The sequence below is a fragment of the Phaethon aethereus genome (assembly GCF_964289735.1).
Source record: "Phaethon aethereus genome assembly, chromosome: 3".
Taxonomy (NCBI): Eukaryota; Metazoa; Chordata; class Aves; order Phaethontiformes; family Phaethontidae; genus Phaethon; species Phaethon aethereus.
The window spans coordinates 71,514,263-71,527,253 of NC_138576.1; the positions used below are offsets into that span (position 1 = coordinate 71,514,263).

At 41.1% G+C, this 12,991-nt stretch overlaps 1 protein-coding gene across 2 annotated transcripts in view; it reads left to right on the forward strand.

The window, feature by feature from the left end:
• Positions 1 to 12,991, forward strand: part of CNKSR3 (CNKSR family member 3) — a gene marked incomplete at its 3' end in the record, with an annotated part of 61,947 nt that overhangs the window by 27,216 nt on the left and 21,740 nt on the right. For both annotated transcript variants that reach the window (XM_081997782.1, XM_081997783.1), the window contains exon 2: positions 6,705 to 6,868. In XM_081997782.1, coding sequence (XP_081853908.1) covers positions 6,705 to 6,868 — 164 coding nt within the window. The remainder of the gene's footprint in view (positions 1 to 6,704; positions 6,869 to 12,991) is intronic.

Here is a 12,991-nt window from a genome sequence, read left to right on the forward strand (position 1 = left end):
ATAACAGGGACTGCTGGAATGGTCTCAGTCAACGATTTTGTGAGGAGGACTGGTAAACAGTATAACACAGAGGAAGGCCTGTCAATCTGAGATTTTATTTATATGGAGTGACTAAAGGTTAAGCACAGTCTCCATAGCCCTTCTGGTTGGGATGGTTTACAACCCAAATTTACCCGCTGGTTCTCTTATTGCAAAGCTTTTAGTTTTGCATTCAAAAGAGCTAAGGGATTTATGGGTGGATTTGAATGGAATGAAATGAACGGATTTATTTTAAGGTTGTGTGAACGCATGTGTATGTAGTCTGTTTTTCCAGGCTAAATATGTTAGTTGGAAATACTGAAAATAGGAACATGTTGTGAACGGCTTTCTGTGCGACTGTCAGTCAGAGGGGATTACAGAGGGGACAGCAAAGCATTCATTATCAAAGCTGAAGGCTTTGCCCTTTCCCTCTGTCCTGCTGTGACCTTCGTGAGAGAGCTGCCCTTTGCATCCCTGCTGGCAAGGCAGAAGCCAGCAATTTGTCTGGTTCCACCCCTGCATGAAGCAGGGGGACAGACAAGAAACTTCGGTACTGTTCTGGCTGTTATAGGCAATTCCTGTCCTCGGCAAAGCTAGACCTAATGCCTGGTGAGGCTACAGTCCATGCCTGCTTGGTTAGAATACAGATGATAAGTAGAAACATGTAAGAATTGCTTAAAATTGCCTATGTGAGGAAAACTTATTTTATAAATGAGCTATGATGCTGATAGTAAGTAGCTCTTGCTCTTCAATTCTGTGTGGTGTGGGTGTTTTCTAAGTGATTGATACTTCAGACGGTGGCAGTGCTATGGGTGATTGTGAAACTACTTGGATTAAAAAAATGAACAAGGAAGTTTTTAACTTTGTACACTAGACGGTAATTTAAAGATCTCTTGAAGGCTTTTATTTTTTCTTGGCAAACTAAGGCCTTTGAACTCCTCTCTGTCCCCTGTAAGTGGCTCGCACCAACAGGTAACTAAACTTTTCTTTTGAAAACTTATGGAAGGATAAATGCTAAAACAATCATGGCATGTGGGTCCTAGAAAGTCAGCTCTTACCTAGGCTCAAATTATTACTGAATTAAGTTTCCACTGACTGCTCTAGATTTATTATTTCATCATCCTTTTAAAGGACCTTGAATTACTTTGTTAAAGTCATCCCTGGCAGTGGAACAACCTTCCTACTGCATTGAACAATTCTATAGTAAAGAAAACTCTGTGTGTGTGTTCTCCTTGAACTTTCTTTTCAGTGTGTTCTTTTTCACCTTGTACCTGTTATACCAAGCTGCTGCTTCAGCTTTTCACAACTGTCTTGCAGACTCTTTTTCCTTAGTTTCTTCTGCCTTCTCAGGTGCTGATTCATCCACTTGTCATGAAGTAGCTCTCTTCTCTTTCTAGTGTTTGTTTGCTGCCTTGATTCCCTCCTGCTTTTTCTTTTATTAATTTCTATTTCCAGGACTGGAAGATGGAGGAAATGAGGGGAGGAAATGATCACAAAAACAGTTATAAAATTATGTGGAATAAAATTGATAGTATAATGTACATGTAAAATCATAGAATAGTTTGGGTTGGAAGGGACCTTTAAAGGCCATCTAGTCCAACCCTCTCCCCTGCAATGAGCAGGGACATTTTCAACTAGACCAGGTTGCTCACAGCCCTGTCCAAATTGAACTTGAATGTCACCAGGGACGGGGCATCTACCACCTCTCTGGGCACCCTGTGCCAGTGTTTCACCACTCTCATGGTCAAAAATTTCTTCCTTAGATCTAGTCAAAATTTTCCCTCTTTTAGTTGAAAATAATTACGTCTTGTCCTATCGCAATAGGCCCTGCTCAAAAGTCTGTCCCCATCTTTCTTGTAAGCCCCTTTTAAGTACTGAAAGGCTGCAAGACGGTCTCCCTGGAGCCTTCTGTTCTCCAGGCTGAACAAGCCCAGTTCCCTCAGCCTGTCCTCACAGGAGAGGTGTTCCAGCCCTCTGATCATTTTGGTGGCCCTCCTCTGGACTCGCTTCAACAAGTCCATGTCTTTCCTGTGCTGAGGGCTCCAGAGCTGGATGCAGCACTGCAGGTGGGGTCTCACCAGAGTGGAGTAGAGGGGCAGAATCATCTCCCTTGACCTGCTGGCCACGCTGCTTTTGATGTAGCCCATGGGTATGTAGAAGATTCTCCTAGAATTGTTGGTTGATGTGTGCAAGGAGTCTTTGCAGACTGAAAGTGGCAACTAAATAGACCCTGATGAGGAGACCAGAATAAGAGTGATCTTAGGTGGGAAGGTCAGATTCTTACAACATTTGAATGTGTGTTTCTTAAGGTGATGAGGCAAAAGACTTTGTCAGTCCCACCTAGGCTGCTGTCCAAGGTTCAAGGGAGCCCTTGATGGGCTGAGGGTTGTAGTTGAACCTTGGTGCTACTCTGAGACACCAGGTGCTCTGTTTGTTAAAAAGTCACCCAACAGAGAAGAGATGAGTACTTGTTAATAAAGCTGTATTTCCTTGAGGTGGTGAGTGATGATTCCCATGGTGTTGCTATGTGAAGTAGACAATCTTGTACTTATGATTCCTTCCTCTGAAGTGGCTTGTGCTCCTCCCACTTCCTCATGTCAACTTTGGCATTTTATGAACTGTTCTGTGAATCTGTTCAAGTTCCTGAACTAACAGAAAATGATCCCTGTCACCTTCCAGTATTCATTTCCCTTCCCTTCTCTGTTCCTTGCCCAGTCTATCTCCTCCTTGTCTCCCCCATGTTGGAGTATATAGAGACTGGTCTCACATGAGAGGAAGAGTCGAGGAAGAGTGGGATGGAGTGGGGAAAGAAGAGCTGGTGAGTCATCTGATTTTGGACCTGTGGCCATAATACATTAGTTAACTGGGTTTTTTTGGGGTTTTTTTTACTGCTTTATTATAGGTAAATTAGTTGGTAATGGCCAGCACAGTAGTTGAGCAATAAAACTACAATGACTCTACTTGTAAAACACAGGTCTGTAGTACTTTGGGAGTCAGATATGCCATTGCTGAATGGCTGACATCTATCAAAAGCTGAAATGTTAACTCAGAGTAGTAAATTGATAGTTATGGCTTAGACCAAAACTCCCCTTTATTCCCCTCAAAGATGTTTTTCTTTTCTCCTTAATTCTTATTCAAAATAACTTTCTTAATCTTGGAAACAGACTGAGATTGGTATCAGTGCAAATCTGTAAGTGTAAGCCCTGTCCTAATGTTTTTGCATGAATGCAAGGTATTGAATGTCTGCTGGAGTGTTTAGTGTGGTGGTGGAAGGTTATTTTAGACAGAAAAGTCTAGACAGTTCTTAGGATCTATTGCAGGTCTCTACACCTGCCAAAATTTGGGACGGAGTTTTATACAAATTACACTGCAGTTCCTCAAAAGGGTTTTCATGATATGAATAACACTAACTAGAATAGTTTCTCTTTTTTTTTTTTTTGAGGCAAAATCGGTGCTACTGTTACTGCAGAACATTACTCAAGTTTTGCAATGTTACAGGACAAATGCTTTTTAAACACAGTTTGAGCATAAAATGAAGAGACTAGAATTCAGAAGGGCTCTTCAGTAGGTAAAGGAGGTAAATCTAGATGTCTCTTCCAATGGGAGTCTTAATTGTATTTTTTCGGAAATAGAGAAAACTCTTCTTTGCTTGAACCTGCTAATATTACACTGTTGAAAATGACCTCAGAAGTTTCTCAGAAATATCCAGACTTCACTAATGGGCAATACCAAGTCTACCTGAGGTTCTGAAGTTCACAGGGAAAATACATGAAAAATGAGATGCGTGGAAAAAGGAAAACATGAGCAGTTCATTTAGATTACCAGTGGCATTTGAATGCTGACTTTTTAAACCTCACTAAAATATTTAGTTATTTTATTTAACTGATTTATGAGTCCTTTTTTCCTCCCTTCTTCTTTCCCTCTTGGAGGAATAGGAATTTTTTGGTTTGCATATGATGTTTAAACACTTCATTCATATGATGGAAAATGAAACAATAGGCTACAAATGTGGTTGCAATCTCAATTAAAATGTTTAAGGTTTTTCCATATGTTTCTTAGTAAAAATAATAACACTAATGTTAGTAAGCTCATCTTAAACCATTAGTGAATGCTAGCCATGAGTGTGTGGGGCTGTCTTCACTTCCTGCTTTGCATGGTTTTGGTCACTTAATCTTAAATACATTTCTAGCTGAGCGGCAGTGCCTCTGCCTGTTTTGAATTAACATGTGTGTGATTTTTGTAATATTTTATAAAATATAGTCTTATGGTGTGATTGTAGAAGTATTGTTTTTAAGGAGTCTTATGAAAAAAATATTTTAGAGGTGGCTGTTCCAGTTGTAATAGACCTTCAGGAACAGGCAAATATAAATTAAAAAAAAAAGCACAGGCAAGCTGAAAGCCATAGTTGTATTTTGGCGGGGAGAGGGAGGTATATAAATTTGTAACTCTCATGTTTTAGCACAGAATGAGGATCTAGAAAGCAAAGTCAACACACAGAAAGGATAGTAGGCAAATCAACACTGCATTCAAGAAACTTTAAAAAAATAAAAACTTAATTGCTTGCTGAATGAAGTGTTTTATTTTAGGCATTTGTGCAATTTGTAATGGAAACTATGGGCTTAACGATGGCAAATGATGGGAAACAGTGGTCTGCAAGACAGCATTAAGAATTGGGAATGCCAAATATGTGCACTGTATGTCAGCCTTGGTTGAGAATTTGTTCTGAAAAAATAAATTGTTAAACAATGAGGGCCAGATAGTTTTATTATTTTTCCTGGGAAAAGAGTTTGTGTAGCCTAAGGGAGAATTTTGCCTGTGGGAAAGAGAACACTGGGCTCAATTTTCAAAATTTATGTGGCCTTGCCAAGACAGATGGGAAGAAACAAGAGTGCACCCCAAACAACTGTAGCCCTGGGAGACACTCTCATCTTGCATGTGGGTTTTCCCATTCATAATTAGGCTTAAAAATAAAGTTGTGCACACTAGTAGCTCTGCACGTGGAGGAGTCAAGCTTGTTCAGCCAGGTTTTGGTGTGCTACAATAATTAAGTTTGCCCGAGTCATGGGAAGGGGTGACTGTTAAGTGCCAGGGTGTCTGTCCTCATTAATTTTTGAGCGAGCATTATAAAGGCAAGTGATGTGCGTTAAGTAAATCTGTGCCTCTGAGAGGCCATAACCTGCAGATCTGCTGTGACCTGACAGTGCAAGACAGCAGTGACTGCTCATGCTGCTGTTATGAAATGAGTGTGTTTCATGTGACTCCTAGAACCCCCCTTGTGATTTGTCTCGAATGTTTTCTTGGCAGTAGCGTGTGCTGGGAGCGCTTGTTTTCCAGGCTGCTGCTGCGGCTCCATGAGTGGAACGGAGTGCTGGTCTTCTGGCTCTGGTTTCATCGTAGTTCAGAATGCTGTTCGTGTTTCTCATCTGCAGCATTCGACATCCTGTCCATCTCAATGGCTTCCTTTTGAGCCAGCATAGAGGATAAACATCCTTTATACAGCTAAAGGTTCAATTTTTTAAAACAGAGTGGTCAAACAATGTAGCTGTTGTGGATGCTATAAGTAGATGTCAGATTTGTAATCTGAATTTTTTCTCGTGTCAGCTATTTTTAGTGAATGTGATATATTTCTACAAAAGATCTAATTGGATCTGTTCCTTTTGCTCTAGCTAATATGTTGAAGTGGAACAGGGCATCAAGAACACTGCATCATCTTTAAAATAACACATCCATCCAAGTGTTTTCCCTGTGTTGTTGCACACAGGATCTTTAAGAACAGAGGAAATGAGCAGAATACAGAAGAAAACAGGATTAACATGTGAAGTTTAGTCAAATACAACAAAACGAAAACCAGAAATCCTTTCTCTACAGCATCTTTTCCCCAGTGATTAGAGAACAGGATCATAGAATTACAATTTAAAGTGAAGATTTTGGGGATATTGCTGGGACAAAATACTCTAAACTGTTTTAAAGATACTTCATAAATACAAAAGTGAATTAGATTTCTTATTGGTGTGTGCTGTTAATCCTTAGCAAGGGGAAGGAATGGCTGGTTCAGGAAGCTGCAGGGTCTCATAAATCAAGGGAGTAATGAGACTTGAGCCAAACATGATTTCGATTGCTTTGCCTTTGATTTGTTCCATTTTCTTCTCTCTCATCATTCATTCGGCCCTTTTATATAAAAGTGGATGGAGAACTGTGGGTTTTCGTGCTTTTGGTTGTTTGCTTGTTTAACTAGGCTTTGGGTAAGATCCTTGTTCTTGCCTTGCCTTGTTTTATTTATCTTTTCTTTTTTTTATCAGTTACTATTTTTTGTTGTTGATGCTTTGGTTGCTCTTCAGGGTTTTGGGTTACCCTGATGGCTGAGTCTATGTGTGCCCTTTGACAGCTTTGCCTATGCTAACACCAAAGGGACCTTCTTACCTGCCTAGCTTGATTCATGAGAAGCAGGTGAGTCATGCATTGACTGAGGTGACCCAAGGATCCACAAAACCTACATGCTCCATTTCCATGCCCCTGCGGTACAGCTTCAGTCTCACTGCAAGTTTCTTTCATAATTTAGCTCCACATGTTGTATGAATTTGCCATTTGTGCCTTTTGCAGAGTTTGCTTTTTTTTAATCGGGGGGAAGGGTAAGAAAAGACAAAAATTTCTAATCATATCCTCTTCTCTCTTTTGTGCTTTGATAGGCCTGGATGATTGCCTGCAGCAGTATGTCCATAAATTTGAACGGGAGAAGATAAATGGTGAACAGCTGTTACAGATTTCTCACCAGGACCTTGAAGACTTGGGTATCTCACGGATTGGACACCAGGAACTGGTTCTAGAGGCTGTGGATCTCCTGTGTGCACTGGTTAGTTAAGTGGTGAACAGACATGCAAAGGCTTTCTTAAAGTGCTCTTTTTGGGTGAATGAGTAAGATGAGTCTGATAAAACCAGAATACCTGTGTGTCTTTCAGTTACACATCACGGTAAAATAAAACAGAATTTGTTTTAATTCTTGCAAGCTTATTGTTAATAGCTCTTTAACTTTTTCCTAATAAGGAGCAATGCTAATTCATTTGGTTGTACTTCTGAAGAAAGAAGTCTGAGTAGCACTGTTAGATTTTGTGGCTCCTGTTAGTGAACAGAGTGATTAAAATTGCTATTGAGTAAAGTGAATTTGTCATAGAAGATAGAAGACATGCTGTTGAAATGACAGCTGCTAATGGTTCCTCACATCAGTTGAAATGGCTTTAAGGCAAGTATGTAGTCTATATACAAAGTGCAGAAAACGTTCTTGAAGTGAGGAATGTTTTGCTAACTTGGTTATAGTTCAGTTCAACTGTCATTAGATTTGAAACTGAAGCTGTTCCTGTCTGTACTCCTGGTATATAGCTGGGCAGATGCTTTCAAAACAAACACTCTGGAAAGAATAAATATATTTTGGATTTTTTTGCTAATACAGGGTTTATTTAAAAGGTGTAGTTTGGACACAGTCTTGAAGATGTGTTTCATGCAATGGAGTGAAAGAGTGCCAGAGGTATATATGGGGAGGAGTGTGGGGAAGGCTGCCCAATGATTCGTTGGCAGCACTGGCCCACCGTTCCTTCATTAGGCAAGACTTGCAGCACTGAGCGTACTCCTCTTAAAATGGAGAATCTTTATTGCCTGTGTGGTGTGTTTTATTTGCTGCAGAGAGGTGCTACAGGGATCATTCATATTCCATAACCAGGATCAAATTGGATAGCTTGTACTGAAAGAAGTGTATTTAATGAAATCACTTCATACAATCTGAAATGTTTCCTGAAGAGTTGCTCTTATACTGAAGAGGAAAAAAACATTTTTCAAATATTTGATCTATCAAAAATTTTTAACATTTAACTTGAAAATCTAGTTGAAGAATGTAATTAGCCTGAAAGGCAGCTCATGTTGTGGGAAAGGATAATCTCTTGGGCAAGTAAAGGAGTCTGGTGAGTTAGTAAATAGACTGTGTGCTGTATACAGTCCTGACTAAAGTAATGGATGTGGCAGCCCTCAAAGGCACTTTTCTTCTTTTTAATATATTAGAATAAAATGAACAAAGCTGGATGACCGCCAGAATCTAAAGCTGTGTTTTATCTCCTACAATTTCCTTCTAATTTCCTTTATAGACAAAAGTTTTGACCTCAGACTCGTTTCTGGAAATCCTTTGTGAAATGCAGCTCGAGTTAATGCATTAGGCAGAGTTCACATATTGCAGCTGAAATGTCCTTGTTCCCTTTTAAGAGGTGGAGGAAGAATTCCCGTGTTTTAGGTATGCCCTTTGTCACCTTCTTGATGTCCCTTCCCTTTAGTTTTTGGGATTGTTAAAATACAACAGTGATTTTATACAAGTTCTAGTGACAGCCAATTTTTTGCTGTCTCCTCTTGCGTGATAGAATAAAAGTTTCCCTATTCTACCTGTATTAGTTTTTTAAAAGTGGGTTTGTGTATTGATATCACGTAGTGGACGGTGTTCTTTTTGTGGGTGTATATATGGTGACATTTCCCAAACTTTTGGGGCCTTGAATTGAAAATAAAAGTAAATTATTTTGGAGATCCGCCCCCCCCTGCCTCTTCCTCTTCCCACTATGCTTTTAGCTCACACTTTGGAAATGTGGCATTGGCTGGGCCACCCTGAGTCAGGCTTTGAAAGCCGTCGTTCTTGACAGGGTGGGGAAGGGCTGAGAGGGGGTTTTGGAGGTTCCCCAGTCCTGCAGTACTCAAGAAGAATTTCCCTTTTTGTCTAGTTTTGCCTTGGCAGTTTTCCAGCTGAACTTCCTTCAGATGAGTGCTTTGGTTCCCTCACACTGCAAGAACACTTACAGCTCCAAGGGCAGTGAAGCAGCTGCCTTCAGAGCATCTTTCTCCTGCAGTAACTCTTTTCAAGCATTGACCATACAGACCTTTTTGCCAGCCTCAGTAGATCAGTCATAAAAGTACGTGAAGGTAGTCCTTTGCTTGAGAAAGGGCACCAAATACATTTTTTTTTTTTACCCTTCTTTTTCCAGATATAATAGGGATAGAGCCCTCTTCGGCAGCTACACTGCCAAGGTGAAAATGTGTCTGCAAGTTATGGTGTTTGCTGCTGCAGTAAGTGAACTCTAGAGCCAGTATAGCTGAAAGAAATGAATGCACCTTTCTTTGCCGCTCTGGTGATGAGGCAGTGTTTCCTCATCTCATAGCAGTGACTGCATGGGCAACAGAGCTGCGGCTGAAGAGGCAGCAGGAGAGAGTGTGGACAGGGATAAAAAGTGGAGGTTTCCTGTGAGCACACATTTCTGCTGCTCTCGAGCTGGTCTAACAGACTTTTCTGAACAGATGTTGAGGACATATTTAAGGAATTTAGAGGACATATCAAAGAAACTGAATTCCCCAGAGGCAAAAAAGTCATCGAGTGCCTCCATCTTTTTGTTGACAACAATATTTTCTTGGGGGAGAAGAGGGATGAAAGACATTTCTTAGTTGACGGAAGTATTTGGGGGGGTGCAAACATACACAAACGTGCTTTTTAAACTCATGCAAAACCACGAAAGCAGGGGCAGGTATCCAGAAAATAAGCTTTCTCAGCCAAATAATTGGGGACAAAAAGCATCTAGAGTGGTAGTGAAAACTGATTACTTAATCATCATTCCCTGATGACTAGACTTGCTTGTTTGGGCTTAATAAATATAAAACAATGCAAGCATGAACAGGAAACTGTATGCAAATATTTTCACTTTTAATGTGTTCTTTGGATTAGATTTCTGACTCTTGACCTATGCTCTATGATGGGAGAGTTTGGAAGCAAAAAAGCAACTGATTTTTCTCGAGTTAGAATGAAGAGATACTAGTTTTAAGCAATCTAAAAAAAACCCACCAAAAAACCCCAAGCCACAGAACAAGAACAACATAGTTTTTAGCTTTTTGCCTTTTGATAATTTCACTGGTAGTAATGTTCTTCCAGCATATTTGCAATACAACAAAATATAACATCATAACATAAAATAGAACATGCATACATGAAGACTTATCCTTTGTGGCTAATCCTTGTCAAAAGCACCACACTTAGCACCACCTCATAAGGTTTCAGTTTTTTTAGAGGTCTCAAGTTTAGTGCTGTTTTTTAGGAAACTTGAGTCCAAAGGATTCTTCAGGATGCATTTTTTCTAAGAGGGAGGGAGCAAGAATGAGTGACTGTTGACAGTACCTTGTGTTAACTCTAGTGTTTATATAGGCATGCAGTGGGTTGGATCAGCTTTTGAGCAGGCGTTCAGTCTGTTTTTATTAATTTCTTCCCCTACCCCCCCAGCTGGGTTTTTGCTGGATCAGCCAGGAGATCCAGCTGATCATACTGTAGCACATGAACGTGGCTGTGAAGGGGAAGGCGATGCTGCCCTTGGGTGGTGGCAGAGCTCTGGTTCAGCCCAAGTCAGCTCAGACAAAGCTGCTGTGCTTTTTTTTGACTTCAGTTAGCCATGCGTTTTTTTTTTTTTTTGAATTTTATGTTGGCTGCCTGACCTTGAGCAATTGTTTGGTCAGTGTACATTTTCTCATTTAAACGTAATGGAGTTTGGAGAGAGTGCGCTCTTGTGCGCATGTGCTCTCTTGTGCTTGTATGCGTGCTGTCTCTTGCTCCAGCCCTGCGTGTGGCTCCCCAGGTTAATGAGTAATAACCTGGGAGTGTTTGACATGGGGTGCTCTTGACCGCTGGTTTCAGCCTGTGTTTTGATGAAAGCAACTTTGATGTTTTAAATCGGGAGCAACAGGAAAATGTAATGTGTTCTTTCGTTCATGAGCAACATCTAAAACCTTTTGGTTGCTTGAATAATAATCTATTAAAGATTGTAGCCTCTGTCCTGTAGAAATATTTTAGAAAAGTCTGCTAAGCTTTGCACTTCAACTGTGTGTTGCTGTGAAGGCTGTTTGGTGCGCTGCCATGCTATCAACATTTCTATCTGTCCTGGACTGAGGCTACAGCTCCATGACAAGTTAAATTAATCCAAGTTAGCTGCTACCTCCACCCCCTCCTGTCCTCTGATCAGTGATTTTTTTTTTTTGTGTGTGTGTGCTTGCTCTCACCTGACTCTGAGGTGAACTACTTCAGGGACCTAAACCAGCTGAGAGCACACTGCAGTAAAAAAGAGAATAGATTTTTTTTTTTTTTTAATGGTTTAGTTCCCCAAACCAGCCCTCCTGACAGATTGGAGACAGCAAGTGAAGGAGCAGAAAAATAGCAGAAATAGGTGGTTATGTGTGAGGCCAAGATAGTGTTGGCTTGGATAGAAACATTGCTCTATCTGGTGAGGGGGCATAATGTTTTCTGTGTATTAGAGCAAACAGGTGAGGAAACTGGCTTGCCCCTGGGGCAGAGATGGTTTGGGTTGTGATGACCCTTTGTTCTGGGGAAGTTCATGCTTCAGGGCTGACCTGTAGTTGGAGAATTCAGCTGCCTGTGCTGAAGACCCATGTGCTCCTCGTTGTGCTGGATAGACATAGTGCTTAGCCAGGACATTTCCTAGAGTGCAAACTGCTTGTTTAGATATCTCAGGTGCATTCCATAGAGTCTCTGTGGGAAGTTGCAGGAAAGCTTAGTGCAATGACTGGAGAGCTTGGCTGTGATGTGCTCTTGATAGGCTGTTGGGGACACCAGTTGCAGTCATAAGCTGGGGCTCCAGTATCTCCAGAGGCAACACCTGTGTTTGCTGAAGTTAACTTCAAAACTGAGAACTACGTGACAGAATTATTTAAAAAAAACTAGCTGAACTGTAAAAGTCATACTGGACTGACCTGCTGTATAAATAATGCGAAAGAGGTTTTATAAGGAGTATGTGAATGTTTTGGGGCCAAACCCAAAATCTGACCTGGTATATCAACATGTGTCCTCTTAAATGCTGGGGCCATCTCTAATTGCGGACACCCACAGGTGGTGGGCACAATTTCTGCACCTGAATGACTGAAAGAAAGACCTGAAGATACTTAAATATATGAAGACTCTCTCAAGTTCTGACCAGAGTGATTAGGTGATTATACCACTGTACAGAAGATATTTTGTATTTTCTGTCCCTTTATGGAAGGAAGGGGGTCCACATCTTCCAATTCCCTTGTTAAAGGGAGAGATTTCTGGTATATGGCTACTTTCAAATTCATGTGGTCACAGGAATTTACCCCACATTCAGATCTGTTGGTGAAAAAGTATTCCTCCAAAAATAGACTAATATGCAATGTCCTGTGAGGAGGAGAAAACTAACTGCAAGAAATGCATCTGAATGATGCTTTTTTTTTTTTTTTAAGTAAAAGGTGATAAGTTCACACATGACAGTGTACAAGTGCTTCAACACTGCGTAGTAATCCAAATCTTTCCCTTTCTGTGATCCAGGAAAATTTAAGGATATCCTTTTCTGTTGCCACAGTGGCTTTTTTTTTAACTGGATCTATCCTCTCAGCCCCTATTCCTGGCTGTATTTTAAGGGTACTTCCTTGCCAAGAGCCCTCAGGGGGAGGAGGGAGGCACTTGTGTAACTTATACCTGCTGGGATCTTATCCATAGGAGGTGGAAAGTATTTTAAAGGTAGCTGAGTAGCTGAAACATTTCCTTACACTGGTGGGTTTTTTTGGCAGCAAAGGTTCTGTTTCATCTTTTGTAACTTTCTTAATCCAAGATCTTCTAGCCTATGCTAATGGATGCTTGACTGTGGAGGGAATGGAGCCACAGTGTGCCCTGGCAGCAAAGAATTCAGCAGCATCCTTGGCTGCATTAACGGGAGCATGGCCAGGAGAGGGAGGGAAGTGATTATCACCCTTTACTCTGCACTGATTAGTCTACATATGCCTCCCACCCCCAAATACAGGAAGGAGGTGGACAAACCACACCAAGCTCAGTGGAGGGCTACCAGGCCAGGCAGGGCTGGAGTACTCCCCTGTGAGGAGAGGCTGTGGGACTGGGACTTCTTCAGCCTGGGGAAGAGGCAGCTTCAGGGAGGCCCACCAGCAGAGC